At 40.6% G+C, this 27,593-nt stretch overlaps 3 protein-coding genes across 4 annotated transcripts in view; all 3 read right to left on the bottom strand.

Annotated features, from left to right (window-relative positions):
* Positions 1 to 13,015: 13,015 nt before the first annotated feature.
* On the bottom strand, positions 13,016 to 18,312 carry cenpx (centromere protein X). Its single transcript, XM_042226368.1, has 5 exons — positions 18,212 to 18,312; positions 16,234 to 16,285; positions 16,100 to 16,153; positions 15,920 to 16,008; positions 13,016 to 14,240 (listed from the first exon to the last, which is right to left on the bottom strand). Exons 1-5 carry the CDS (start codon positions 18,245 to 18,247, stop codon positions 14,226 to 14,228), a joined length of 246 nt encoding a protein of 81 aa, XP_042082302.1. The 5' UTR covers positions 18,248 to 18,312; the 3' UTR covers positions 13,016 to 14,225.
* Positions 18,313 to 18,699: 387 nt separating this feature from the next.
* Positions 18,700 to 20,117, bottom strand: LOC102313085 (heterogeneous nuclear ribonucleoprotein A2 homolog 1). Its single transcript, XM_005936177.3, has 5 exons — positions 19,975 to 20,117; positions 19,771 to 19,856; positions 19,563 to 19,658; positions 19,326 to 19,472; positions 18,700 to 19,236 (listed from the first exon to the last, which is right to left on the bottom strand). The coding sequence occupies exons 1-5, from the start codon at positions 19,982 to 19,984 to the stop codon at positions 19,120 to 19,122; spliced, it is 456 nt and encodes a 151-aa protein (XP_005936239.1). The 5' UTR covers positions 19,985 to 20,117; the 3' UTR covers positions 18,700 to 19,119.
* A 139-nt stretch (positions 20,118 to 20,256) lies between these two features.
* Positions 20,257 to 27,593, bottom strand: part of LOC102313687 (transmembrane channel-like protein 6) — a 13,804-nt gene continuing 6,467 nt past the window's right edge. The window contains exons 11-21 of one of the 2 annotated variants that reach the window (XM_042226367.1): positions 26,711 to 26,862; positions 26,481 to 26,559; positions 26,213 to 26,310; positions 26,038 to 26,133; positions 25,880 to 25,955; positions 25,660 to 25,793; positions 24,846 to 25,022; positions 24,566 to 24,644; positions 21,409 to 21,483; positions 20,573 to 21,289; positions 20,257 to 20,325 (exon numbers count right to left, since the gene is read on the bottom strand). In XM_042226367.1, coding sequence (XP_042082301.1) covers positions 21,430 to 21,483; positions 24,566 to 24,644; positions 24,846 to 25,022; positions 25,660 to 25,793; positions 25,880 to 25,955; positions 26,038 to 26,133; positions 26,213 to 26,310; positions 26,481 to 26,559; positions 26,711 to 26,862 — 945 coding nt within the window. In that variant the 3' untranslated portion in view covers positions 20,257 to 20,325; positions 20,573 to 21,289; positions 21,409 to 21,429. The other variant, XM_042226366.1, reaches the window with a different exon arrangement.

Here is a 27,593-nt window from a genome sequence, read left to right as displayed (position 1 = left end):
TCTAGACTCCGTGGGTGGTCCTATTGGGTGGGTAAGGGGGGTTGATTATTCTGGGTTAATCTTTTGATTACAATTCAGTATGGTCCTCTTGAGAGAGCTTGAATGAACTAATTACACGAGCGAAGGCAGACAACTTCTCAGTACTTGCTTGGCACTGCTTTCTCAACATCTGTGGACACCCCATCGAAAAGATAAAAATACAATTAAAACTGTTTTGTCTTGTGTTTATGAAACAATGCTTTTACAATAATATGTAGATGGCAATGAATAACTGTATTCATACTTGGCAAGCCCAGTCAGCTGTTTGATTGTTTGATGTGTGGGTCTGGGAAGAGTCTGCGAAGGGTTAGGGTGATTTATAGAAGAAATGACATAAGAGCTTTGGAAAAAAAGTTTAAAAAGATTAATAAAAAACCACCATATACGCAAATGTTTGGGCTGTGTGACGCAATCATCTTTTCAGGGAAATCCAAAAAAAGAGAAAAGAATGGAGGGTTGCATATGTATCATTTTTTGCAGGAGTGTGCAGCCAAGTTGTCGCTCCAACTATGAGCAGCCAAGATGATTTTTACAATTTGGAGGGATTGGAGAGATTCACCGTCTGTTGCTGTTGATGTGTGGCGATGAACAGGTGCGCACGGCTGCACGAAAGGCAGGAATGTTGTTTTTCCTGTGAGGATAAGGGTACAATTCATGGGGGATACTTGCTTCCAAACCCATTTCCATTCTTTTCTCCTCCCTCTTCACTGTCCCCTTTTGTGCCCATTTCCATATGACCTCATCTGTGTTTGATTTTTGCCTACTTGAAATTGGCCATGGGGTTAACATTGAGTCTTTTGATCAGTCCTGCCAGGAATTAGACTTGTTTATCTTGTTTATCTGATGATGGCCCCTTAATAGGGGGGCACACATTTGGCAGGGGCATGCCTTGATGTGGGCTTTGATAGCTGCAGGACACAGAGAGAAGAGAGGACCAGGACTCTGTAATGGTCGGAGGTGAACGAAAGACGATTGCAGATGTGGCTCAAGGGCATCTGAACCTTGTCTCTCTCAGCTTCTTGCCTCCAAAACTTATCTGACCCCTTACAGATGGTCCCTCATCATCATCAAAAGGCGCAGCTATGCAACGTTCTTTCTCTCCGCTTTTCAACCTAAAGAGCGCCTCTCTGTAGCTCTCAGAGATTGACAGTTATTAATCTGCACCCTGACGGCGTTTCTAGGCAATCTGTAAGGGCAGGAAATGGCACATAAGCAATGGGCTCCTTAAGCGAGATGTTTCCCTGTTGCTCTGTTCATTGACTTGCTGATGGAGATGGTGTGGGTAGATGGTCAGGCCCCATCCTATCACTTGCGTGGCTCGACCTCAGCCCCTTGAAATGAAAGCTTTCCTCTCCTGCACCACAGCTGGGCTCCAGGGAGCCTGCAGAGGGCCTGTTTATTTGTGCAACAATGTAATCAAGGGGTCTGTCGTTACAAGACCTAGCCTTTGCACCTTTCCTCTCTCCACCAGTTTCATTCTTCCTTTGGTTTCCCATCAGCTCCCCTCCCCTTCTTTTACCATCTCTCTTTCACCACCCTCAGTCTTTTTCTCTGAGCCTCATCATTATCCAAATCCTTTTGCTGACCCTTGTTGACCTTAGGATTTGTTTGATGTGGTCCTGGCAAGGAGAGAGATGAAGTAGTTGGAAGTTTATTGTTTAAAGGGGAGATTTCCATGATTGCGGTTTATAAAATAAACATATCTTTGCTTAAGAGGCTGTTGAAGTTTGCGTGTTTCTGTGTGTGTGTGGAAGCAGGAGACACATCGCTTATGTCCGTCTTCCTGTAGGCGTTCTAGCTGACGCGGGTCGACGCATAGGCACTTTCTCCCGTTCCAATCAAACGCAGAGCGCCTCACATGCCAATAATTTTTCATGCCGCTGTTTAGATCACGAGATTCCTGCAGTTAAAAGGCAAGCGTAAGTAAACAAGATTACACATGTGGCCACAACATTGCCGTTCTTCTGTCCACTCAAGTTCCCTCTGTGGGAAAAGGGCGTGTTATCCATCCTTTTCATGTCGCGTTTCTCACGGATGTACAAGAGAACCTGCGAGGGCATTGAGGTTTTGTCCAAATACATAGAAATATTAAGCCAAACACAAGGCTTGAGAAGAATTCCGTCTCCTGTTATGCAAAACTATGTACACGAAGCCATTTTTTGCAACATCAACATTTTTATATTAAATGCATCAGCGCTGAGTGACGGGCAAAAGGTGAAGCTGCTTTTTGAAATGACATTGATATGTCTACATCTAAAATTCTATCAACTGGGTGTTTTGAGAGAAAGTTCACAAGTTATGGCATGTCCTGATTTAAATTCATGTATGTTTACATCCTTAAGTTTCACTTTGCTTAAAGCCTGTGCTTCGTCCTGCTCTCTCATTGAGAACAAATTCCTGGTGCTCTGCAAACCTATGCCTCTTATTTCCCTGTTTGTCTCAAAAGACAGACAGGCGGGTTAGTTTTGGGCTGGGCTGCCTTCTGAACAGCATCTCCAGTCTGCGCTGCTCTGCACTGAAGAAGCAACTTGTTTTTCAACTGGTGGTTTTCTTAAGCCACAATGTTTGATGTGGGCTTCCCTTAATCACACAACATGCTCTCTAAACATGAACTACATTCATCTTTGCTCCACGACTTCTGGTTTCCCCCCACCACCACCACCCTCGCTCCCTCCCCTGGTTTTCCGCTGCTTTTGTTGAGTTATTGTGCAACAGAGTAGCGAGACAAGAAGAAGACAGTGGCCTTGATCTCGATGAAGTGATTTTGATCCGGCCAATCCAGCAATTAGCCTACTGAGGGAAGAGTGAACCTCTAATCCTTGATGGGACACATGTTCTTTGTAGTCCTAATGTCTCCCTTCCTACTATGTCCTCATCCCTATCTGATGGGACGCAGAGTAAGTATTAAACCAATACCTCAGATTGAAGCCTACCATTAAGATGGAGATGCTGTGCTCTTTGAGGCTAAGGACTTTTAATTATAAGCTGCGGGCCCGATCTAGTTGTGTTTCCTCCATCTTGCTGAATAGAGGGTTTGCTCAGCGCTGACTGAAGACCTGGTGCCAAGCTCTGGAGTCATTGTGTCACTGGCGGGCACTTTGTGGGTACGAGACAAGGCTTGATGCTCCCACATGGGGGCAGAGATGAAAGACTTTTATCTCCCCTTACCCCTCCCACTGTCCCCTTTCCCTTGGAGCTCCAACTGGCAGGGAAGTAGGTGAAGAATCAAACTAGAGTAACCAGACAGGTTGTTAACATATCATCCCGTGATGAAGCTTCAAGGGCATCCCGTGAGATCAAAGCAAAGCATTCAGTCCAAAAGCATGACATTGTCTTGCACAACAATCCAACTATCCTCCAATTCAGCTGTCACTGAATGAGGAAGTGGTCACGAACAGCAGTGGAGGCCCTCTCTCTGTCCCCTAATGGGCTTTGATGATCCAACACAAAGAAAGTGTCATTAAGGTCTTATGCAAAGTATAATGTCTTTTTTTCATTTGTTTATTGTTGTCATCAAACTGAGAATGACCCAACCCACACCTTTGTGTATTCACTTAATGATGACGGATATCCGACAGCTTTCTTTCTCTTTCTTTCTTTTTGCTTTCTTTCTTTCTCTCCTGCTGTATATGTAGTTTTCGCTTCCCTTTCCGGGGTGCTGAATATCTCCATTCCCTCGAGGATTTCTTTAGTTTTTAGTTTAGTTTTGTTTTTCAGTCAGCCAGCAGCTCTTTGATGTTGTTGCCTGGGTGCTGCTTGACAAAAGAGCCTCCATCAGCTGGACTTAAGGATGGGGAGGTGGGGGTTAAAAGAGGGGATTGGTGAATAAAGAATCAAAGTAACTGGAATGGGGTCTGAAGGCGGAGGACTCCATGTGAAACTGTGAACCATGTAGCCCTCTAAAATTTGGGCCCAGAGTTCACACTTGTTACTGCTTTTTCTTTCTTTCTTTCTTTCTTTTTGGCTCTGTTCTCTTTTGTGTAGCATGTCAGTGTCTCCATAAGTCTGTTTGTGCCTGGCACTGTATGTTCTCATTCTTTAATTCTGCCAATGGGACAAAATGGCCCATATTTTACTCTTTGGAATCAGGTGTTGTGCACGACCACCAGCTGCTCCTGGACCTCATAAAAGTTTCTTCTCTCCGTGCGCTGATCGTCTTAATGCCACATCACTCTCTTTTGCTGCTCTCTCTGTCCGCATATCCACGCACAGCAAGGGCTGCTGGTGCCACTGCGGCCGCTGACACCCCCACAATGAAAGGGGGGACAGTCTGTGCTCCCTGAGCCCATCAAATCCCCACAGGACCACTCTGGTCCACTGGAGGCGAATTCAGGCAGCAGCCTTTGGTGGTGCCGACACAGCAGACCTCATTCACCAAGGGTCTCATTAAACCTGACAACATCCCCGCAGCTTGGGTTTTATTGTTCAGCCAGCTTAATGCTAAATGGCAATTAAAGGCATCACCAAGGCGCAGGTATTAATGCCTTTGAGGAGTGTACAATCTTTGGAAGATAAAAATGACAGCTCAACAATAATCAAATGTTTTCTTTTCCCTCTGGAAGAAAAATTCACGAGTATAAGATATTGACCCTGTTTAATCATTATTCAGAATTTACACCCTACATATAATATACACAAACGCAGATTTAAAATTCTAGTACTTTATCAGTCTCCTCCTTAGAGTTGCAGCTCTCTGTGTCTGTGCATAGCAGCCCTGCAGCTTATGGATGAACTTTGATAAACAATCCTCCCTCTTGCGTACATGTGGCTACTTTTCGGTCCCACAAAAATGTTAACATTGACACTTCAAAAATGAGAGTCCAGAAAGTTTATCTTTTGCAAGGGAGTCTCAGCTTACTCCTAACTTTTAAACTTGTTATTTGAAGTGATATCAGTAAAGCTGACAGGAAATAAAAAAATTTCCCAAAACACAATCAGTGATAGCTGGCGCCCACAGCTGAGTCAATAAAAACTAAAGAGCCAGAACCTTCTATCAGCAGTTAGTTAAGGCTAAGAACAGAGCTAAAACTCATTGATTTCTCCGTACAGTCCTCATGTGGCCAGCAACACTTATCCGTAACTGCTGGATGTGTAATTAAGCCAGCACATTCATTACATGCCAGTGTTGCACTCACAGCTTGTTTGCTGCCCTCGAGTGGCAAAGAAAAATCCACAGTCTTGAAACTGTTAAGGGACGTTTTCAAGAATCATTAGTTTGTTTGTGAATCTGTAACTGCTGTAATAGAAAAATCAAAAAGAACAAAGAGCATAAGCTGCTGAACCTCAACATTTATGTCTTGGATATTTTCAGTGTGTGCAATGTGGAAAATGCAGGTAATGCGGTCAATCAGATCCCGGCGGCTTTGTTTCCAGGTTGTTTTCTGCTATAATTAGCAGATCAAAGTATAATGTTCTGTGTCACTTGTTTAACTCATTCCACATATACAGTCTTCATAGTCTGTTTAGATCCCATGCCCGCGAGGCCCACTCCTCTGTGGATTACTTTTGAACATACATCTTCACTTTGTATTTATTTGCTCGCGTGCAGTCACGGAACAAGCAGAGGGTAAAGAGCATGGGCTCCACATGCTGGAGGGGCTCAGCTATGTAAACCACTAAACTTGGGTTTGCAAACAGCTACAACTGGGAATGGTCATAGCACAGATGAATGAGAAGCGTGTAAACAGTCTGTGAACCATCAACATGTACCTCGGCGAGGAGCAGAGATGCAACTGTAACATCTGTCCCAACAGTTCCACTGGAGAGTAATTAGGCCATATTTATCGGCAGCACAGGAAACACGACCCAGAGGTTACCTTATTGCTGTCAGGTTTAACACAGCTGATTTGAGATTTGATTTGGACAGTAAGAGATGTTAGAGGCCTGGCTGCCTGTAGATGTATCTGTGAATCTCATGCAGCAGATTTTTATCACTGGTTTTTGATTCAGAGAAAGTGCAGCAATGTACGATTTCACTAACTCTCCCCAGACTTCGAACACACTGCGAAATCACAAAAGGAAGTCTGGCAATCAACCGTGTCTATGTTTATATATCCCCTTCATTACCATGTTTTGAGGTTTTTCCATTAAAGAAATCACGTCTGTAGTCATATAAGATAGACTTAAGTAGTTTATTTAGCTGTGGATGAACAAGGTCTGCTTCCCTTCTCAGCATCAGCAGTGGCTGTGGTTTTACATTGCTGCTAAGCATTTAACCTTCCTTTTCATATTGTGACAATATTTCTTCAGCTAAGAAAGATGAAGGAAGGAGATACGGGTGCCGTCAGCAAATACAAGGTTTCATAACCTCAGAAGCACAGCGAACGGCATGTCCAGTTCTCTCTGTGTTTTGACTAGCTGGGTCAGCAGCACCGCACCGTAAGACTCCAATTTCTGTAAACATGTTACCCATGACCTCAGCGGAGTGAAAATGTATCCTATGAGGGCTACAAGTCGTCTGATTGATGCTAATTTATATCTAGAAGGAGTAGTTTTATCATTATTCACAGGCAACAGTTTTGTACACTCTGCTTTATTTTAATATTAAGTCATACAATTGCAGTTTTTTGTAATCTGTAGTCCACTCATTTAAAGTGCAAAAATGGCAAACATTTATCTTCAGTTTTTTTTATCACTGTGGTTCATTAAATAAAACAACAAATTGTCGGCTTTCCTTACACATTTGAACAGACATTTCACTTGATCCTCTTGTACTTGGTTTTAAAGATAGTGTAGTAGTTTTGTAATGATTTATCATTCATGTATTCAATTAAATATCCTATAAGTCTAACATTCAGTAGCATCTAGCTTCAGAAGCTTATGGCAGTGACAACTCTTTGACTGTTTGATTGCATGCAAAATTAACTTTCTGCTTCATTTTGCTGCCTGTTCAAGTTCAACTTTCACATAGATGCCCTAATATTGTATATTGTCTCTGCAAGATGTGTTAAACAATGATTGCACAATGCCCAGACCCAGAGACCCCCAAACCCTATGATTTACACCACCATGCTTGGTGTGAATTTCTTCTCAAAGAACTTTAGCCTGTCCTGATCACCAAAGGATTTTTTCCCGGCCTTTGCAACCTCTTCCTGTTACTGCATCCATTTCAAAAGTCACCTGCAGAGCCTGGCTTTACTGAAGTGGCCCGTATTGGACAAACTGACAGTTTAAAATTGACGGCACTCAATATATTTCAAATAATTTTGGGATCTTTTTAAATCCACTCTTAGTCTTACTGAAGGCCTTAGAGAGCTCTTTGGCCCTATCCCCCAAAAACACATAACAAAGGCTTTAAAAAAAAGAAAGCTTTTAAAGACAGTATCTCTCTCTGCAGCGATCGTAATGTTTGGCACCAAATCTGGAGCCTGTGATTCTTTATAGACTTGCACGTGTGATAACAAAGTGGTATATTTACCTTTTTTGCAAGTCTGAGCTGCGTCCGTTCATTTTTATTTAAATCTTTTAATATAAAATATAAGTTACTATAAATATATTTTTTCTGCTGTGCTTTAATTCCATGTTTCAAGGAGGATCAATCCTCTTGAAGTATTTCTTCAAATAAATTAAGTCAACATCTTCCTTGAGATTTGATTTTTCACATTTTAGATTGAGTCAGTCGTTGTGCGCCTCTGCAATTTCATCGGCTAATAATTCAATTAGTTATTGATAATAATAACAAAATACTGAATCAGTCAATACCAATTTGCAGACCTGGTGTTTTAAGTCAACTTGGATCCTATTAATATTGTAATGGCTTTTTTCTATTTACTTTTCTTTTCTCACTAAAATTCAATAAATGTCATATTTTATCATCGACGTCCCTATGTGACACTTTTTCTTTGTCAAAGGTCTTTACCCAAACCAGAAAACTGAATATATATATATATATATATATATATATATATATCAGCTAACCCAAATCAAAGCACATTCCTGATGAATTGTTGTTGCTGCACACTGCAGTTCAGCTTATTTAAACATTTAAATGTCAAATGGGAGACAGGCATTAGTGTGCACTGTATAGTTACATGGTTAGAGCCGGAGTGTTGGGAATCTGGAACATCTAACATCCTGCTGTAACACTGAAATGCCACATTAAAGCGCCTGTTTTCTTCTTTCAGCCTTTTTTTTTTTTTTTTTGTCTTTTGCCAGGGAGCAATTGAAAGTAATCTAATTCCTCATTTCCACGCAGCTCCACAGCTCAGTGATTCAGGTTCCTGTGCCAGGGGTGGTAGATCCCTGGTGCTGTTAGTTAGTAAGATCAGCTTTAGATTGGACGAAATGGAAGAGGACCCGGGGACACCTGGCCTTTTCTCTTTGGGCACTCACACATGTCATGGCTGTGCCTCTTGACAGAATCAGAATGCAGGATATTGCCCTCCCATTGATGTGCGTCCTGAAACTCCTCCGCCTGTGGAGTGTATCCAACTGCTCCTCCAGGATATCTGGTTGCAGTAGTCTATGCTTTTATATGACAGAATCTTAGCTGTTAGAACAAATGGGGAACCTACAGATTTTAAGCATGCAGACAAATAGGGAGCTTTCTTGTCCTTTGCAGCAAAATATCACCATATTAAGAATGACTGCAAACAAAGTCATATAAAAGAGAAAGGAGTCCTCTAGTCAGAAACCATAAAAACCTTTACACAGAAAGTCAAATTCAAAGAAATCTCTCTCCTCGTCTCCTTCCACCTCTCTCTGTCTCTCTCAATGTTTCGCAAGATATTTGTTTCACGATGGGCTGAACATTTGAGTGGTTTTTGAACTTGCCGGTGCTTTTGTTTTATGTACAGAAAAGTTAGAGCACCAGCTCTTTGAAGCCCTTTCAAATTTATTGTTGTTTTTCCAGGAGAGCTACTTTTTCTTTTTTTTAATACAGCTCATTGTGAGTGGATCTGCTCTTTTGCTGTTTTTGGAGAGGGCTTATATTTTATGTCTGGGGAAATAAAAGCATTACCCTGTCTGTCGGATAAAGAGAACATACTTGCCTTCAAAGATGAGGCCACTTAAGTTAGTACCTTATTAGAAATTGCCACTGAGCCAAGAAAAGAAAAAGACAAAAAAAAACAGGCGATTTGCCGGCATCGCAGAGCCCTACAGTATCAAACATCACTGCACACCCGACAGTTTGAGCTTCTCTGCAGTCTTACAGAACACGTTCAGAAACAGGTGTCAAAGAAACACATTTTTAAAAGCAAAGCTTGCAGTTTTGGATTTGCTTGAAGTGAAATGCTGCTATAAATACACCACGAAGGATATGTAACAGCATATGAAAACATTTCAAGTTGTCTTTTTCATATATTTTTTGGCTTTATTGGACAGATACAGTGAAGACAAGAAGGCAGACGGAAAGAGAGAGAGGGAGACATGCGCCAAAGGGCCGTGGGTCGGATTCAAACCCAGGCCGGCCGCTCTCAGCCATGCAGCATACGATTGCCTGCTCATCCAGCTGAGCTAAACCTGCACCCTGCTTTTTGTTTTTTTAATATGTGACAACAATAAAGACTACAATATGTATTTAATCTATTTTATTTTAGGAGTGTATCATGATTTATCTGTACCTATAAACAGTAACCGCCAGCAGTAACTGTCCTGAGTTGGGATTTCAAGTTTTTTCACCTTTAGGACCCCCATTTATGTGAGCACTTGTACTTTAACATTTGCAGTCTGCAAAATGAAGCAGCACTAGCACTCCTCAACTGATCGAGTCAGATTGTTGATGCCCAGTTCCAATCTAACACCCTTTTTTTTTTACAGCTTTAAGCTGACAAGCATTATTCTCACACTTACACTAGAACTAGTTACACTAGTCAATCACAGAGTTTTACTACTGTGTGATTCTTCTTCTTGGGGTGCTCTTTTAAATCATGTGACTAAAATTAATGTTGTTGCCAGCATGCTGTGTTACAGCAGCCTGATAAAGAATAAAAATAGAACCGTCTACAATAAACAACACATTTAAAATAAAAGTGCCACACACCTGGTAAAGGCCTTATACAATGAATATAAAATTAAAATGTATGAAATTTTATGCAACTCTATCTATAAGTTAGTCACTTACTAAGACTCACTCCGCAGAAAAAACTACCTGGGCGTCAGTGTAATACCAAGATAGATCTCCCTACTTTGAACCTGTATCAAGGGATTACTGCCCAAGTTTGCACAACATGGCAGACAGGAAGCTGTTAAAGACAGGGACCAACACTGCATCCTGACCTCTAACCCTTAGATCCTGACCTCTCCTGCAATCTGACATGATCCCTTGTCTACATGAAAGCTGTCCTGTTGACTCACCAGGGCTAATTTAGAGTTCCGGTGCCCCTGACCACTGTGAGGACAGACAGTCGACACGCTGGCCTCTGGAGGAAACTTTAGACGGACTATTTTGACCCAACACAAACACACACACACAAAAAAAAGCTAACGTACGCTTGATTTTTCGTTACGCTGTCCTCTCTCAATTTTGAGCTTTTTGAGAGCCAGGCGCATGTGAAGAAGCGCGATGCTAACACCGTCAGTTCGACGGTCTGTTATTCGTCTTTGTTTTAATTTGGACGTCAGAGTCGGGCAGCGGTTCACCAGTTTTGCCCACATTTTTGGTGTTATTGTAGCGAATATTAGCCCTTTGCCAAGGGCTTCACATGTCAGCTGATGAAGTCTTTTAACAAGTCTAACAAAGGCCAACCTCACACTGTGCCACCTGCCACCAGCTAAAGAGATTTTGGTCATTACTTGGCTTCTTTTTAAATATCATCAAACATCGGCCCTTTCATCATTCCAAGTGCGTGACCTTCAGGTTTACTGCTTCTCTAAGCATGACTGACACATATTGTGAAGCTCAGTTCTGGAGTATTTTTATATCACCACTTTTGATGGGACCTAAAAATAGAGTTCTCTGCTGACCTCTGCTCCTCAGCAGCTCATTTGGGGTATGAGTCCACCTCCCGCACGTCACCTCAAACGAACTGCTTCTTTATTTTTAGATGCTCCCAAAATTAATTAAATGGTCTTGTTTCGCTGAGTTTGTGCAGTGTTATGTAAGGGGATTACTTTGTTGTTATTTCATATCCAGAGACCAAATAGGCCACCACACAGAGGAGGGAGGTGGACACAGACAGTAAAGGACTTAGGGTGGAAGAGGAGGGTAATGTAGTTAAGGTAGTAGCACAGGGCTCCAGAAATAACCCTGCCGCTGGCCTAATTGTACATCTCTCTTGCTCCCTATTCCCTGTCCAGCTGCGTGCCAAGGTCTTTGACCTCATCATCCACCTCACTGGTTCCGGAAGAATCCTTTCCGTCCCCTAGGGCCCCTGTGGCTACCAAAGCTCCAGCCGATACACGGAGCACAGCAGCAAACCATCTTCTGCCTCAGACTAACAGCCAAGCGCCACAACCATTTAGGAGTGATCCCAGCAGAGCGCCCAAGTGGCTCAACCCGCCAGGTATGTTCTTATCATCCCCAGCATGGGCCCGTGGCCGCTTAGCGGGGCCCGGGGCCTCCCAGAAACCCACATGTCACAGCAGTATGTACAGTCAGCAGAGCTGCTGCCTCAAAACACACGTGAGTTTCCTGTAAAACGCACACGCAGTAATCGTCTGCTACCATATTTTGTCTTTTTCAGACAGCACCATAAACACTGGTAACTTTTCACGAGTGTGAGAGTTACCCATGGGGTATCTGAAAGGAATGCTCCCACTCTGTCCTCTGAAGCATTCCTCCATGGTTAGGCAGTTTCATGCCCACGAGGGGGCCACAAGGGCCTCTTGTCTCCTAATTTATCACAGCCTCCGATGAAGCACAACATCCATGCAAGCACATACAATAAACGAACGCACAGACATCTAGGAACAGACGCCATGCGTCACATGTTTATTTATGCAAGTGCCTGCCAACATGCATAGATTAAATAAAATGGCAACAGGCAGATAACACCTGTCGCCACATTTGGATTATGATTCTCGACTTTCAGAATGGCTTTTTTCAGAACTAAATGTTTAAAGAAGCTGAAGGTCTGCTGCCTGAAAAGGGTTCAGACTTGCAGCATTAGTAATGGCAATGTTCTACTTGGCACTTTAAATGGTTTTAAACACATAATCATGGTAAAGTTGAATATTTTATGGGCCATGTAAGCCCTTGACTTTGATGTAAGCTCATACTCTTTGACTGGTTGAATGTTGCCATCGCAAAAAAGCCAGCAATCAGGGAGAAAAGGGCGTATTATGATGACATGTCACAGCCTTTTGCTTTGGGCCTCAGAGGAAAGGAGCTTTGAGATGTCAGAAATTTGGAGACAGAGACGCTGTGTCACTCTAACAGAAGAAAAACACCACCAAGTTGTAAACGGAGAATTAAGGAGAAAAATCTGACATAATCCTGACATACTCTCGCAGGGACACTTAAGACAAATGCAGACAACTCCACCCCAGACAAACATTACCATGAACCACAAACTTATCAGAGCTATGTAAACATCCAGCTCTCTTTAAAGTAGACAGCCACATAGATCAGGCATTCCTAGAATGGCAATAACCTCAGTTATTTTAATCATAATGGGTCAGTTTTGTCATTGACAGTCCCACTGATTATTAATTAATTTGCCAAATGTAACAAAAAAGATGAAGATCCATCATGGCAGTCACAGGTGCTTCTACTGACATTGACTGTGGATGTATTTAAGCCATGCCGAGTGCCCGATCCCACGTGCGGCGCTGTCCAAAGACCAGGCAGGAGCTGGAGACAGATCAGTCTCCGTCTCCTGGGAAAAGCTTCTCACTGCGGAGCTTCTCCAAAGCGTCTGGACTGGCTGTCGACACTCCCTGCCTTTAATGTATGATCAAGAAAAGCTTTAACTGATTACTCTCTACAATGCCCCTCCCCATTCTTGTCCTAACTGCTTTCGTATGTTTAATAATACCGACTTCAGATGAATTTGTTCCACTAACACGCATAAGGAGGGGAGGGAAAAAAAACCAGTGACAGATCCAAGATAATAATCTTTTTTATTTTGTGCACAAGAATCAACTGTTGGGAAAGATCCATTTCAATTTGAGTTAATCTCCACAAAGGCTACGCACAAAACGAAACCCTTTACAATTTTTTTTCTTCCTCTGGTGATGACTTAAGCTGTGCTCAAGTTTTTTTTCTTTTTTTACAAGAAAGTGTGGTCTGGAAGTTACCCCTGGGAAACACAAATCCAGCGTGAGCCTTACTAAAAAGATGCTGGGTCAAATTCCAGGTGTCGTGTCCTTGAACACCTATTCAGGGCTGGATTCTTGGTTTTAGCCTAAGTTGGTTCCAGCTGTAAACGTGAGTAGCATTCGTAAGTCACCCAAGAGCCCCACAAATAAGTACTGCGAGGTGTTGCACAGCGATGCTGACTCACAGCGAGGACGCGTTGGTCAAACACACCGCTAGTGGAAAACCATCAGAGCCGCTCAGGTTAGAAAACCCCACATTACCCTCTTCCTTGTAGGCCCAGCTTCACCCCCCGCCCACTCCCTCCCTGTGCTGTGATGAAAGTAGAGAGAGCACCTCCACTACTCGCCTCTTTTGTTTATTTACCTTCAGAATTACAGCCTGCTCTTCTTGGACCATGTTCCAATGTGTTTTGTTATGTTTTCCTTCAAATAGAATATCTACGCGTGTGGTCTCTGGCCGTGTTTGGCTAACACACGCACACATACGTGCATACACACTCCCATTCAACTTTCCCCCTGTGCCAGAGGTCCCCTTTGCCCTCCCCCCCTCCTCTAACTAAACATCGCAGGACAGCAAAAGGGAACTTCAAAGTGGCCGGAGGGGGTACTCCTTTTTTCCTGGCACTTGTCATCATCTAAGGGACTGGCTGCTCCCCTTATTACTCTAATTGCTTCCAACTGCTCCTGGAGGCTTTGATGAAGGGCGCCACGGAGCATGCTGGAAGCACCTGTTGTTGCACACAGGAGCACAGGTGGCCCTTATTGGTGGTGGCGTGGTAGCGTGCGGATTGCAATGGGGCTTCCTGCTAAAATCGTGCAGCTCAAAATAAAAACATAATTTCAACGTTATCTCAGATTTGGGGATTTATGAAACTGCAGTCATACTAAAAAATGAAAAGTTTTAGCTGGTGGAACTGTGGAAGGGGGGACTGTTGATCGAGAGACATCTCAGCAGCACTCTGGCTCCATCTTGTGGTATCACTGTGCTAGAAGTCCAGAAGCTGTGTTGGAGAAAATTGAAGAAATTTGAGATTGTCAGACAGCAGACATAAAAGTCTTTTGCAGAAAGGTTAAATACATTTGAGATTAATGATAGCTCTCATAGCATCTACACATTTAAGGTTTTCGTTTACGTATCCCCAGAAAAAATTTGCATTACCACTCCATTTCAAATCATCACATTTTCTACTCAACCATCTCCAATGTGCCTAAAAGTGTGAACATATATAATGAGTGCTGCAACATTTCAGCTTCATATATCAAATATCTTTCCGGATTTTTTTCTTTTCTAAAAGGCCATTCCACCTACTTTCAGGCCTTTTTTTAATGGATTAAAATCAGAAGCAGTCATTGAGCATAAAGACCTCAAAACCTATTAAAGATAAAAGCTAGAATTTTTCACCGCCTTCTTTAACCATCAAAACAAAGCAGGATCTGTAATTTGGGACTGATACATGAAGAAAATCTCAGCGTATTTGGCTGTTAAAACATCAACAAAAAAATCAAGCTCTCCTATAAAGTTCCATATTTGAGCACACGCTAATAACAAATGCACATTGCAAAAGATTAGTATATAAATGTTTTTATCAATACTGCAAAAACACTTTATAACCTTCTACGTCTTAAAAATGGCATTTGATAAAAAAGCGAGTTTGGATTGAGAAAAATAAGTTAAAAACATCAGCAGATAGTCTGCTCTGAACAGAACACAGTTTTGTAATTTACAGATGGTACAGAGATTAGATTAGAAAATGATTTGTCAAATATGTGCATATCTTTCATTTTCAAGGCCTACTCTAGCTACTGTTTCAAGACTTGCTACCCTGGAAGAGTTTTATAATTCAGTTTAATTACAAGACACCAAGTTTAAAATATACTTAGAGTTACTGAAAGCTAAACAATGTAGGATTTTCATATATATTACAATTCTTGTAGCATTCATTCTGGTAGTCAGTACCAGAATACTACCCATGTGACATGAGCTACTAATCCCTTTTTAATTAATCTTAATTGTTTTACTATAAATACTTACGAATGATATTACAATACTTGTTGAGCTTTTCATAACTTAGTGTATTTTAAACTCCAGGGCAAAGTGCATGCTTACAAAGTTATTTTCTCAGTTATAATTAGATTACCATCTGGAAATTACAGAATGTGCTTGCATTCGGATGAGGCCATTTACTGATATTTTTGTTTTTGTTGTACAATATTGCCATATTGGATCATTACAGCATGAAAGTTGAATGAAAACAGCAACTAAAAATTGTATGTTAAAAAGTACTCTAAATACTGTGCTTTGCATCACTGTGAAATATGCCTAAATACCAGTCAGACATAGTCACTAGCTGTCTATTGCAGTGTCTACTGCCTTAGATTTCAAAGTGAGAAACAAAAAGCATGAAGGAAGTGAGTAGATGGATCATTTAAATATAGATAATGTTAGATAGTTCAGCAGAAGACCCATGATGATTTTGATTTGTAGAAGCTGTTCCCAAACCATACACAAAGTGCAAAAGCTAATGCAACAAATATATTTTACTGCAAAGAAAAATAAAAACTTGCCCAGTAATCCCATTATTTTTAAGTATTAGCTGTAATCTGGGCTAAAGATAAGACTATGCAAACAAGCGGAAATAAGTCAAACGAAAACATTTCTTGAGCCTGTTGAGCCACATACCAGCTGAGGCAGGATCTTTTCAAAATGTTCAATGTCTACTTGGTCACAGTCCTCAGATTCGGCTTGTTTCTGTGATCTCACAGCAGCCTCTGAAAAAGGAGATAACACCTTCAGAGTGTTATCATTAGCCAGTCTGTTATTTTGTCTCAAATGTTGTGCAACTGTGTCAAAGCTCCTTACCTTGCACGAACACTTTAAGCATCTCTACCATGAGCAGTGTGGCATCTCCGCTTACTGCAACACAGTGGCATTTCATCAGCACAGTCACAAAGAGCGCAAGACGTCACTGATAACAGCATAGTTATCCCACTCACGTTTTGTTTTGTCTTCTTTGAAGAAACTAGACAAAAGTTTGCTTACTGTATCCTGTGTGCAGAACAGAGCACATAAAGTGGGAGAGTGTATTAGTCATAAGGTTTTCCACTGAGTAGCAGGCCAAAGAAAGTACACTCAACAAAAATATAAATGCAACACCTTTGTTACTGCTCCCATTCCCCATGGGATGGACGTAGAGACCTAAAATTCATTCCAGATACACAATATAACCATCCCTCCCAAACAGTGGTCACAAATCAGTCCAAATGTGTGGTAGTGGGCACATCTGCCATATTGAGATAATCCATCCCACCTCACAGGTGTGCCACATCAGGATGCTGATCTGACATCATGAGTAGTGCACAGGTGTACCTCAGACTGCCCACAACAAAAGGCCACCCTGGAATGTGCAGTTTTGTCTCACAGCAAAATGCCACAGATGCCACAAGCAATGAGGGAGCGTGCAATTGGCATGCTGACAGCAGGAATGTCAACCAGATCTGTCGCCCGTGCATTGAATGTTCATTTCTCAACCATAAGCCGTCTCCACAGGCGTTTCAGAGAATATGGCAGCACATCCAACCGGCCTCACAACCGCAGACCTCGTGTAACCACACCAGCCCAGGACCTCCACATCCAGCAGGTTCACCTCCAAGATCGTCTGAGACCAGCCACCCAGACAGCTGCTGGAACAATTGGTTTGCACAACCAAACAATTTCTGCACAAACTGTCAGAAACCGTCTCAGGGACGCTCAACTGCATGCCCGTCGTCCTCATCGGGGTCTTGACCTGACTCCAGCTCGTCGCCGTAACAGACTTGTGTGGGCAAATGCTCACATTCGATGGCGTCTGGCACGTTGGAGAGGTGTGCGCTTCACGGATGAATCATGGTTCACATTGTTCAGGGCAGATGGCAGCTGAGAATGTCCCAGTTCTTGCATGGCCAGCATACTCACCGGACATGTCACCCATTGAGCATGTTCGGGATGTGCTTGACCGGCGTATACGACAGCGTGTACCAGTTCCCACGAATATCCAACAACCTCGCACAGCCATTGAAGTGGAGTGGACCAACATTCCACAGGCCACAATTGACAATCTGATAGACTCCATGCGACGATGTGTTGCACTGCATGAGGCAAATGGTGGTCACACCAGATACTGACCGGTTCTGGGTCCCCAGACCCCCAATAGCGCAAAAAACTGCACATTCCAGGGTGGCCTTTTGTTGTGGGCAGTCTGAGGTACACCTGTGCACTACTCATGATGTCAGATCAGCATCCTGATGTGGCACACCTGTGAGGTGGGATGGATTATCTCAATATAGCAGATGTGCCCACTACCACACATTTGGACTGATTTGTGACCACTGTTTGGGAGGGATGGTTATATTGTGTATCTGGAATGAATTTTAGGTCTCTACGTCCATCCCATGGGGAATGGGAGCAGTAACAAAGGTGTTGCGTTTATATTTTTGTTGAGTGTATTAGTAAAGCACTAACAAAGCAAAACAGACACGATTTAGTAAAAATAACAAATGAACGCAACACAGACACAACAAAACCTGCCTGCGTATCCACTTTTGAAAAAACCCGTATTTGGCTTTCAAGCTAAGTTTGTCCGTCGAATTCCTTCTCGAGTTTTCGCCAACCAAACGTCTTTGGTGAATTTGGCGATTTAAAGGGCTCTCCGCTATCCGCGCAAAAAACGGAAGTTGTCCTGGAAAGTGTGGTCTTAAAGCAATCGCTAGGACCCAGTCTTTGATTCGGCGTGGTAGTTACAATGTTATTCCCCGCAATATCTGAATATCTTAACAAGATGTAAAGTGTTAGCTGTCGTCTGACAAAACATGTTGTGTTTATATGGTGGGCGTGGAAACACACAAGTCGGCGACAAAGAAGTTCGCTTTTTTATTAAAACACGAGGGGGGACAAGCAGGCATAAACACTTAAAAACAAACGGCTGACTGCTCCTACCTTTTTAAAGGAAATTTCTACGTCCTTTTCCGCCATGTTGTTTTTACGCTGTAGAAGAAACTTGGCGCTCTACGTAGCGATTGGCTGTTGACCCGTGACGCAAAACTCATGTAGACGGTACAGTACACAGGACTTTTACAGGAAAGATTTGAAAATTTTCTTTATTTTATTTATATATATATATATATATATATATATATACATACATATATATACATACATACATACATATATATACATACATAAATATATATACATAAATATATACATATATATATATATACATAAACACACATATATATATAATATATATATATATATTAGATGTATTTATAAATATTTTTTCTTGCTATATATAATACACAACAAAATAATATATACTAATACATAAACGAACAAAAATACTTTGGTTTTCGCAAATAGTATTTCAAATAAAACATTTACCATAGGAGGAAAAACAGAAAAACAGCAACACAGAAGAGCACAAATCCTTTGACTTCTTTGTATTTATTCCTGAGCAAAGAAAACAAACAATAACTAATATTTTCTTACAACTTCACAATTTTGTCTTGTTACCATAAAGTCAACAATCATGTCACATTCACCAACAGTGGCTGGACAAAGGAATACATGACTAACTTCACTTATAGTGTGACATCTGTAGGTCCTTTACAAACATTTAACTAAAATGTCATAAACAAAATACATTTACAAAATATACAATAAACAAAAAAATATTGTTTAGCCAGAAATTCACAGTTATGGGTAAGTAAGTAAAACTTATTAGTAAAACTAAGAGAAATACATACATAAATACGTGTGCATTAGGTTGTATGTTCTCATGTATGGTACTGACATAACAACCAATGCCCTCAAGCTGGTCAACTTTGGATCAAAGCTTTGTTTATTCATTCATCTTCGTCTAACCACTGAGCATCTTCGAGTAGGTAGCCAAGACCCATTGAAGGCCGTGGTCGAGGTTTAACTGTGGCTCCATCAACCCCTTGCTCTGAATCTTCCTCACCCTGCAAGACATTTTAAAAAAAATATTATTTAATTATGATAGGCTGTGATTGGAAAAGTCCCTAACATAAAGTAGTTGTCATTTGCTCACCTTGAAAGTAACAAAGCGCCTCACTTTAACTTGTGTTCCACCAATATTGTGAGGACCGACCCAGTCTGCCATGTCTGCTTCTTCCTCACAAGAAAACTTCACAAAGGCCAATGATTTTTGTTTCCCAGAGTTGGGATTCTTCCTAATCTAAGATCCAGTATAAAACAGAAAGTATTTATCACAGGTCTCTTGTAGGGAAAAAAAAGCAAACCAATAGTTTTTTTCTTCAGTCTTTACTTTGCATGATTTGATGGTGCCCCATTCTCGGAAGTAAGCTTGTATATATCCTTCATTTATATAGGGATTCAGATCTTCTACAAGCAGTCCATGTTCCTGTTAAATAGCAGAAATTCAAGAGCTTCATGAAACATTTAAACATAAAAAGATAAAAGGAAATAAAATGATAGCTTTGCTCAAAGATATGGGAATGAGAAAAGTTGTTTACAAGTTCATATTGCTCGGCCAAAAGATCTATGAGTTTTTTCGGAATACAGATGTACGGCCTTTTGTTAGGCGCTGTCTTCATGCCGCCTGGGGGAAAGATGAGCAAGAAAATTATAACATAGAAGGGTGATGCATCTAAATTACACAATTTGTAATTTCATTTTCTTTAAAGATGAGACATGAAATCAAGAAAGCCCTTACTTACCAGAAGTCATTGTTGAGAGTCGGATGTGAGACAACCCTGCACTTCAGATTAGACCGAGGTAAGGAATGAAATAACCTGCTGCAAAGTGGGTTAATATGTAAGGTAGGAAAACTCCTCCCACTTTCATTCTTGTGTTTTCATGAAGGAAAGTCAGGAAGAATTTTTGAATAACTGTTCAGAGTTACCTAACTTGTTTAGCAGCTAGGGGGAAACTGTATGGTGGCTAGGGACGGCTGGCATTACTGAAAACTTGTTAATGTAGCAATGTGCTAGTTAACTTACTGTATTTGGACATGGTGGTACGCAGGAGCAAGTTGTCATATTTTTAGACCGTTGGTTCATCCAGCTGGACTTTTCTCATTGAAACAGTAAAAAAAATGTAAATAAAATAATTATAATATTTTTATTTCTTTTGATGAAACATATTCCTTCAGATTTGGCAAATGTTCTTCAATTGTTCACTTGAACTCAAGGATGAACTGACTAGAACTTGGTGGTCTATACCATGAATATTACTCAGTTTGTTTGTACTGGAAAAGAAGAACAACAAAAAGATCAAAGAACAACTTGAAGTCAGCTCAGGTAATTTTTTACTCACATAACCATTATGTGTTCTCAAAAGGTTTTACAGTCAGGCAAAAGTCGTTCTTCACTGACAACATATCCAACTCCTCTTTACTTTTTCTTTCGCACTTCTGCATATTTTACCGGTTAAACAATGTCACGTGGAATGCGTTCTTAAGAAATCCATTGTGAAGGTATTCATGATGACTGATTTTAAAGAATCTTGGGTTGTGTGTTGTGTGCTAAGGTCTCCATATCCGGATATGTAAAATAAAGATCATTTTTTAAAGTAAAAAGACCACTTTTGAGCCGTGTCTTTTTGGCCGTAAAGAATCCGAAAGAACCGGAATTTAACACTTGCCATCAGATAAAAGAAACAACAGGGACAAAAACAAAGAAGAAATTTTATTTTGTCTTGTCATAAAATACATTGAAGATCATTGTACACTGTGATAATAAAAGCCTATAAATAAATATTAATAACCCTGCTGAGGTGCCAACTGTCAGTGATTCAGTTTTCAGAGATGACCAAGATTAACATATATTTAAAAAAAGCAAACTTCACGGTTACTGGTTTTACTTTTATTTTGTTCATGTTTGTAGCATGTTTTAGACGTTCCTGTTTATCTGGACAATCAACTCAGCTTTGAGATAATATCGAAGCCAAAATACTTCTCAGTGAGCCAAACTGCTGCGTAGTGAGAGATGTGTAGTGAGAGAGTGCACTTTGTTCACAGTGTTCAGCCAGAGACTGGGGAAGAAAAGAAAGTTCATCTTTTGACTTGAAATACCAGGGCAAAGCAAAAAAAACCTAAACAAAACAAAAATTATGTAGCCTCAGTGAAGAGCTGCAGTATTGAGAATACTCACCCTTGAGGGGAAGTGGGATGATTATTTGCATAAATCCTGTAATTTGGCGATGAGGAACTTTTTGTCTTTACCCTCCTGTGAACAGCATTAAAACAAAACACAATGCATTGATATTAATAATGACAAAAAATTGATTTCAGCAGTTATTAAAAAAATAAATTGATTCAATAAATTAAAAACTGTAATAAAATACTAACTGAGCTAACCAGATGAGCTGAGAAAGGCTGTTTCAAAGTTTTAGAGCTACTGCGTGAAAAGCGTGGTCACCTCTGGTTATAAATAGTGTGGAACTATAAACCGATGATCAGAGAAGCTGACTGCTGTTATAAGCTCTGCTATGTAGGCAGGAGCCTACCCATGTCGGGTCTTTTTGATAGGTTTATGTTTGTGGCTAGCTTGATGTTGGTTGTTAACTCTGACTGATCTGTCCTGTTCTCAACCAAACACTAGATAGTGAAAGTTATATGTTATGTTTCTTATCTTATCTTGTGCTTTTGGTGACTGTTAACAGGGCTGAGTATGGCAGCTGTTGCTTCTGACTTAAGTTTCTGAAGGAAGCTTCATGGACGGAATTGTATTTGTGTAGAAAAGAAGATTTGTCGTCCATAGCATAACACTTTGAATTAAATGTGAGCAAGCAAATGCTTATGAGAGATCTGAGAAATGTGGTCTCAAACAAACTTTTGGGCTCGGTTCATCTTGTCCTCCAGTTTTACCTAATAGATCTACACAAGCAAAATTTGCTCTGCCAGTGGATGATGGGGAATTGGCTGCTATCGAGACACACCCAAAATTGCAAAAAATAACCACTTGACCTAGCTCAATTAGTTCTTTTCACTTCCTGGAATAAAGGAAGAAGCATTTCTCAAGGAATGTTTAGCAGGATTACAGTTGGAGGCTCAGGATAAAGCCCAAACCATCAGCCAGAGTTTGAACTTTGGAAGTTGGAGCCGGGGTGGGGTTAATTAAAACAATTCAAACCCAGAGCCTGATCCATGTTTTGAACAATTTATCTTTCAGGGATCTTTGTCTTTAACAAGCAAACCAGAGGTTGAGCAAACTATAAAAGTCCTGAGGGATACTGGTAGATCTCGGTCACTGATAGTCACTGATTTGTTGCCCTTGAGTGAGTCAGCTCCTCTAATCATAAAGGCTTTTTTACCATCTTTGGCCTCCCAAAGTCCAAAGTAGTTCAGACAGACAAAGGCATAAATTTTCTATCAAAACACACTCAAAAAGATGAAATTGTGTGGTTGTTACATGTACAACTTGTAATTTGAACTAAATAATTTCATGTTTCTATGGTGAACATAATTAAATCATGTAGCATCTGCATGAAATTCAGCAACTTAATTTGTTCTTGTTGAGATGACATGATACAATCTAGTAAGAGTGGTTCGTTGCCTGGACTCACGAAAATCACATTAGATGTCAAACTGCAGGAAAATCGCTGGAGTTTTAAGAGGCAGACAACTACACCCACACCACGTGTATGCTATTGCTATTTATTGCGGTTTAACCTGTCAAGGACAAAAACGTACAGAAAATGCTGCATCAAGCCTTGTAACCATAGCTTTCCTAGTTTGTTAAGCCTGGGTTGACAGCTTGGTGGTGTGATGGTTAATGCTGTTACCTCACAGCAAGAAGGACCTGGGTTCAAATCCACAATCTGGCTAGTTTGCTGTGTGTAATTAGAGTTAGGTTAACTGGTGATTCTGCATTACCCATAAATCTAAGTGTAAATGGTTGTTTTTCTCTATAAAATCATCAACCCCTGTATTGGTTCATTACGCAAGACTAGCAGTAATTGCCTTGCTTAACAAAGTAGTTATTCAAGCAACAAGATTTCTTTGCATTTTCCTTAACTTGTGTAGAATGAATTAAAACAGATTTCATACTTAAATAAATCACTTCAACTCAATGTAAGTATACTACGTTGATCCAATGTAATCTGATTACATTAAACCACCAAATGCCAAATGTGTTGGTTTGACATGATCAAAAATTGGTTATTGTACTTGGTTAAATCACGTGGAAATAGGTGCCATGATTAAATTGTGTTCATCCAACAACAGATTCTTTTGAGTGCTCTTTAACTAGGTCATGCAGACTCTTAGTAGTTAAACATGTGGTCTCTAGTGCCTGTCATCCTGAGTCCTAGGGAGCTCTGGAAAGGTGGCACCAGACTATTAAATCTATGCTTCAGAAGTGCTGTTTGGCTACTGGTAATGACTGGGATGAAGGAGTTCCACTAATGGTGTGTGCAATACGGGAAGCTAAACAAGGATCCCTGTGTCTTAGCCCAGCTGAAGTTGTTTTTGGTTATTCAGTGCAGGGGTCTTTTAAAACTATTTAAATAACAACTTCTGCACAATCCAATAAAACTAATGTTTTGGACTATGTTTCACAGATCTTTGAACGCTTGTAGCAAGCCCTTTCAGTAGCACTGGAAGCTCTTTTGTCTGTTCAGATCACCATGAAGCGGCATTATAAAAAGCACATGAAAAGTCAGCTACAATGATCAAGACAGAAAAAGAATTAAAGCGTGTATTAAATGTCCAAATGATTGGGTGTCAGTAAAACGGGAGGAAGAGAGAGTGGAAATGTGGAGGCATGCATTGGAGAGAAGAGAAAGGAAAGTCAGTACAAGTAAGACAGAGTATATGTGTATGAATGAGACGGAAGCAGGTGGAAAGGTGAAGATGAGGGGAGTAGAAGTACTGAAGATGGATGAGTTTAAATACCTGGGTCAACCATCCAAAGCAAAGGACAGTATAAAAGGGAGGTGAAGAAGTGACCGTATAGGCTGTAAGCTTTAGAGATGATGTCACAGACAAAAAGACAGGAGGAAGAAGTGAAAACTAGGAGGGAAGAGACGAAAGAAGAATTTTAACATAACCATATATACTCAGATGATGAATTCAAACTAGGATGCTGAATTTGTTTTTGTCATTTCTGTCTCTCAACTCAGAAGGAATTTTCACATCTTTAGCGATGCCTTTTTTTTCTCCGCTGCCATCATCAGGGGAAATGCTAAAAGCAGTTCAAATGCTACTTGTACATTTTAAAAGTACGCCATCAGTGTCAGCCTTAACATGGTGCGAGTGTTAGCGCTTAAACTCAGAAATGCCGCTAACATAGACAAACTTATGCATACATTTTCAATCTGCTTTTCTAACCGGCTGATGATTTTCCTCTGGCCATCAACAACTTGAGCCTGAAAGTATATCACCATTCTGCAAAAACAAAAGCAAAAATAGCAATGGATCATTTCAAAATTTTAAGAGCGTAAAACCATTTCTGTAAGTCACGAACGTTAAATGTTTCAATGGAGGAGATGCTTGCTGCTACGAATTGCTACCAACAAACAACGCTGACTTGCTAATTAATGAAATGAAATACATAGCAGAAACAGGAGCGTAATCATTACCACTCACAGAAAGACTCCACTGGCGAGGAATAGAAACACTGGATTCTCTACCAAACAGTCGTAGACCCAGCTGAGCCACTTCAGGATTGGATGAGCATCCTCCAGGTGCCTGGTCGACATCTGCCCTCCCTCAAACATTGTTGTGAGATTCCTGAAAGGGCCGCACTTTTCCGAGGGTTTGATTCTGTGCATGACAGGCAGATGCATTTAAGGAGATACAGTAAAGAGTGTATATATATATATATATCGTATTTTTTTAGCCTGATCCTTTATGTCTCGTGTTTTTTTGTTTACTCTGATCTGAATCAGTTGATGAGTTTGTAAACTCATTGTCTTTTCCTGTAGTTTTGAATTCGCAGAGAGAAAACTCCAAGTGAACTCAAGATGAATCACGTGGGAACCTTCAGCCTGCTTATCTACCAGATGTCTCTTGTCCTACTCTTATTTCCTGTTTTTGTTTTCTTCCTGTGTGATTGCAGCTCAGTGTTGATTCAGTACAGCAGGTCTGAAGGCAAAAGAGTGTCCAGCCTGTTACTTCACAGTAGCAAGTGAATATAGAAAGATTTGAATACATAGATTGTAATCGTTAAGTTGAAACTATTGGTTTTGGTCTTTCTTGAGAAAATGTCATTTCCAGGCCATTTACCTTCAGGGTAAAAATATTCCAGTTGTAGTTTTAGTTTGTACTTAAGAGATTGTTGTTTTACTTAAGGTTTGTTTTTAGCGAGCTGCGTGTTTGTGGTTTTGAAATGCTCACAAGCATTTTCACGCTATAAGCATGAAAATGCTTACGTGCATTCCAAGAAGATTGTTATACTTACGTCCATACTGTATAAATGATAGTCACGACAGTGCCAAGAAATGAGGGGAACCACAGTATGCAAATGAACAGCGTTGTCATTTGAGTGGCCCTCCAGGGCTTTCTTGAGGCCTGACAGTTGAGAATGAGACTTCTCTGGAAAACAAAGAGGAAGAATCATGTTTGCAATGCAGTCTTGGCATACGGTACTACAGCCCCCACTGCATACACACTCTACCAACCTTCTTCATGTAAAACAACACAATCAGTTTTATTAGTTGGACTCCAGGAAGAAGTGGTGCAAACAGAACTCCGATCCTACAAGAAGAAATGCAACACATGACCACTGATTTTCCTTTTTAACGCTGATATTAAAGCTGTGTTTTTACTGAATAATCACCATGTAAGAGTTTGCCCATATATGAGCTCCAACACGTTACGAGCAATGTCGAACACTGGCTTTCTTTTCTTTTGCAGGATTGTCTGGGAAAAGACCCTAGAGGGGAAGAATTAGGTTTTGGCTTAAAACAGAAGTAAAACCAATCACCCGATCTTGCTCTAACTGGTAAACTTGCCTCCATAGGAACTCTCCCAAAAAAGTGTAAAGCACCGTAACGATGAAGTCCATCACAAGGAGCCGGTACAGTTCTTGGCCAACTGAACTCTCCCAACACTGAAAAAATGTAAAAATGTGGATGTTAAATGCTTTCAGATTCCAAAACTGTAGCTATAATATCGCATGTGTTAAACATCTGCGTGCAAAAAGCTTTCTTTAAGGAATAAAAACGATTGCATACAGTAACTGAGTGCTGAATCATGTAAGAGCGTGAGGATGTTACTAACCTCCAGACCATTGGCTGGAATGCTCTCCAGCCAGCGATAACATAGAACTCCAATAACACTGACCTTCAACAGCAGGTTCCTGAAAAATAAATGATCAAATACTTTATTATAAATATTTAAACTTTATAAAAATCAAATCACATAACAAAGACAATAATTTTACATCGTGTTGAACTATGTTATTCATTTGAAAACTTCTTTTGCGTGTTTTCCTTTTTTTTTTTCCTTACCTGAAGACAGAGACATAGACACGTGTGCCAGGTGATTCATATTGCTCTGCCCAAACGCACAAGTTGAAGAAGCCAGGGAGTAACAGGTTCATGCCCGACACCACTGCTGACAAGACCAGCAACTCAGTGTCTTTGGGCAGATTTAAAGTGGTCTAAATCACAATGAAAAATGCAGACCGACAAGTTATAATCAAAACAGGAAATGAAGTTCCGCTTAAACATTATATGCAACTGAAGTGAGATCGTCTTGACAACCATGATATTTAAAAATGAAGTATTGCTATAGTATCAGTAATCCTCTTACACCATCTACCTGCAGTTGTGTTTGACATCATGGGGACGTGTCCAGGTTATACTGGAAGTCAATCTGCAGTTCTCTAACGTTGACTGATTCTGCGTTATTACTAAAGAACTGTCTTTAGACTTATTCAGAAAGAGAAGAGTGAAATTGGCGACACCGCTTTGAGTATGTACAGTGCTGTGAAAAAGTAGTTGCCCTGTCTTGTTAAATCGTGAATTAACTGTGATGAATCGAATGTTTTAGAAAGCTGAGCCAAGGGTGATATGATCAGCTGTTAGGTTTAGGGGCAATTACTTTTTCACACATTGTCAGGTAGGTTTTGGCAGCTTTTTTCCCCTAATAAATGAAATAATGTCAAAACTGCATGTTGCATTTACTTTGAAGGTCTGAAACGTGTGCAATATGCAAAAATCTACGAAATAAGGAAGAGGGCAAGTACTTTTTCACCGCGCTGTATATGCAGGTTTTCAGGACCATCTTGAGCCTTGTGAGTCATGAGATGATAACACAAAAGTTTATTACTTCTATATTATTCCCGTTATTTCTATTATTATTTGTCCTTGCACAGAAAAGCTTTGAAAC

The sequence above is a fragment of the Haplochromis burtoni genome, unplaced genomic scaffold (genome assembly GCF_018398535.1).
Source record: "Haplochromis burtoni strain Fernald_Lab_line unplaced genomic scaffold, NCSU_Asbu1 Contig_209, whole genome shotgun sequence".
Classification (NCBI taxonomy): domain Eukaryota; kingdom Metazoa; phylum Chordata; class Actinopteri; order Cichliformes; family Cichlidae; genus Haplochromis; species Haplochromis burtoni.
This window is presented reverse-complemented; position numbering and strand designations above follow the sequence as displayed.

What these genes read in the sequence shown, in the direction of transcription:
- cenpx (XM_042226368.1), bottom strand. Translation starts at nt 18,247, where the DNA reads ATGGCGGAAAAGGACGTAGAAATTTCCTTTAAAAAG. An exon ending in TAGAAATTTCCTTTAAAAAG is followed by an intron (nt 16,286 to 18,211) that starts GTAGGAGCAGTC and finishes TTCTGCACACAG; the next exon opens with GATACAGTAAGCAAACTTTT. An exon ending in GCTTAAAGTGTTCGTGCAAG is followed by an intron (nt 16,009 to 16,099) that starts GTAAGGAGCTTT and finishes CTCCTTTTTCAG; the next exon opens with AGGCTGCTGTGAGATCACAG.
- LOC102313085 (XM_005936177.3), bottom strand. An exon ending in TGGCCGAGCAATATGAACTT is followed by an intron (nt 19,659 to 19,770) that starts GTAAACAACTTT and finishes GCTATTTAACAG; the next exon opens with GAACATGGACTGCTTGTAGA. An exon ending in GCACCATCAAATCATGCAAA is followed by an intron (nt 19,473 to 19,562) that starts GTAAAGACTGAA and finishes ACTGGATCTTAG; the next exon opens with ATTAGGAAGAATCCCAACTC.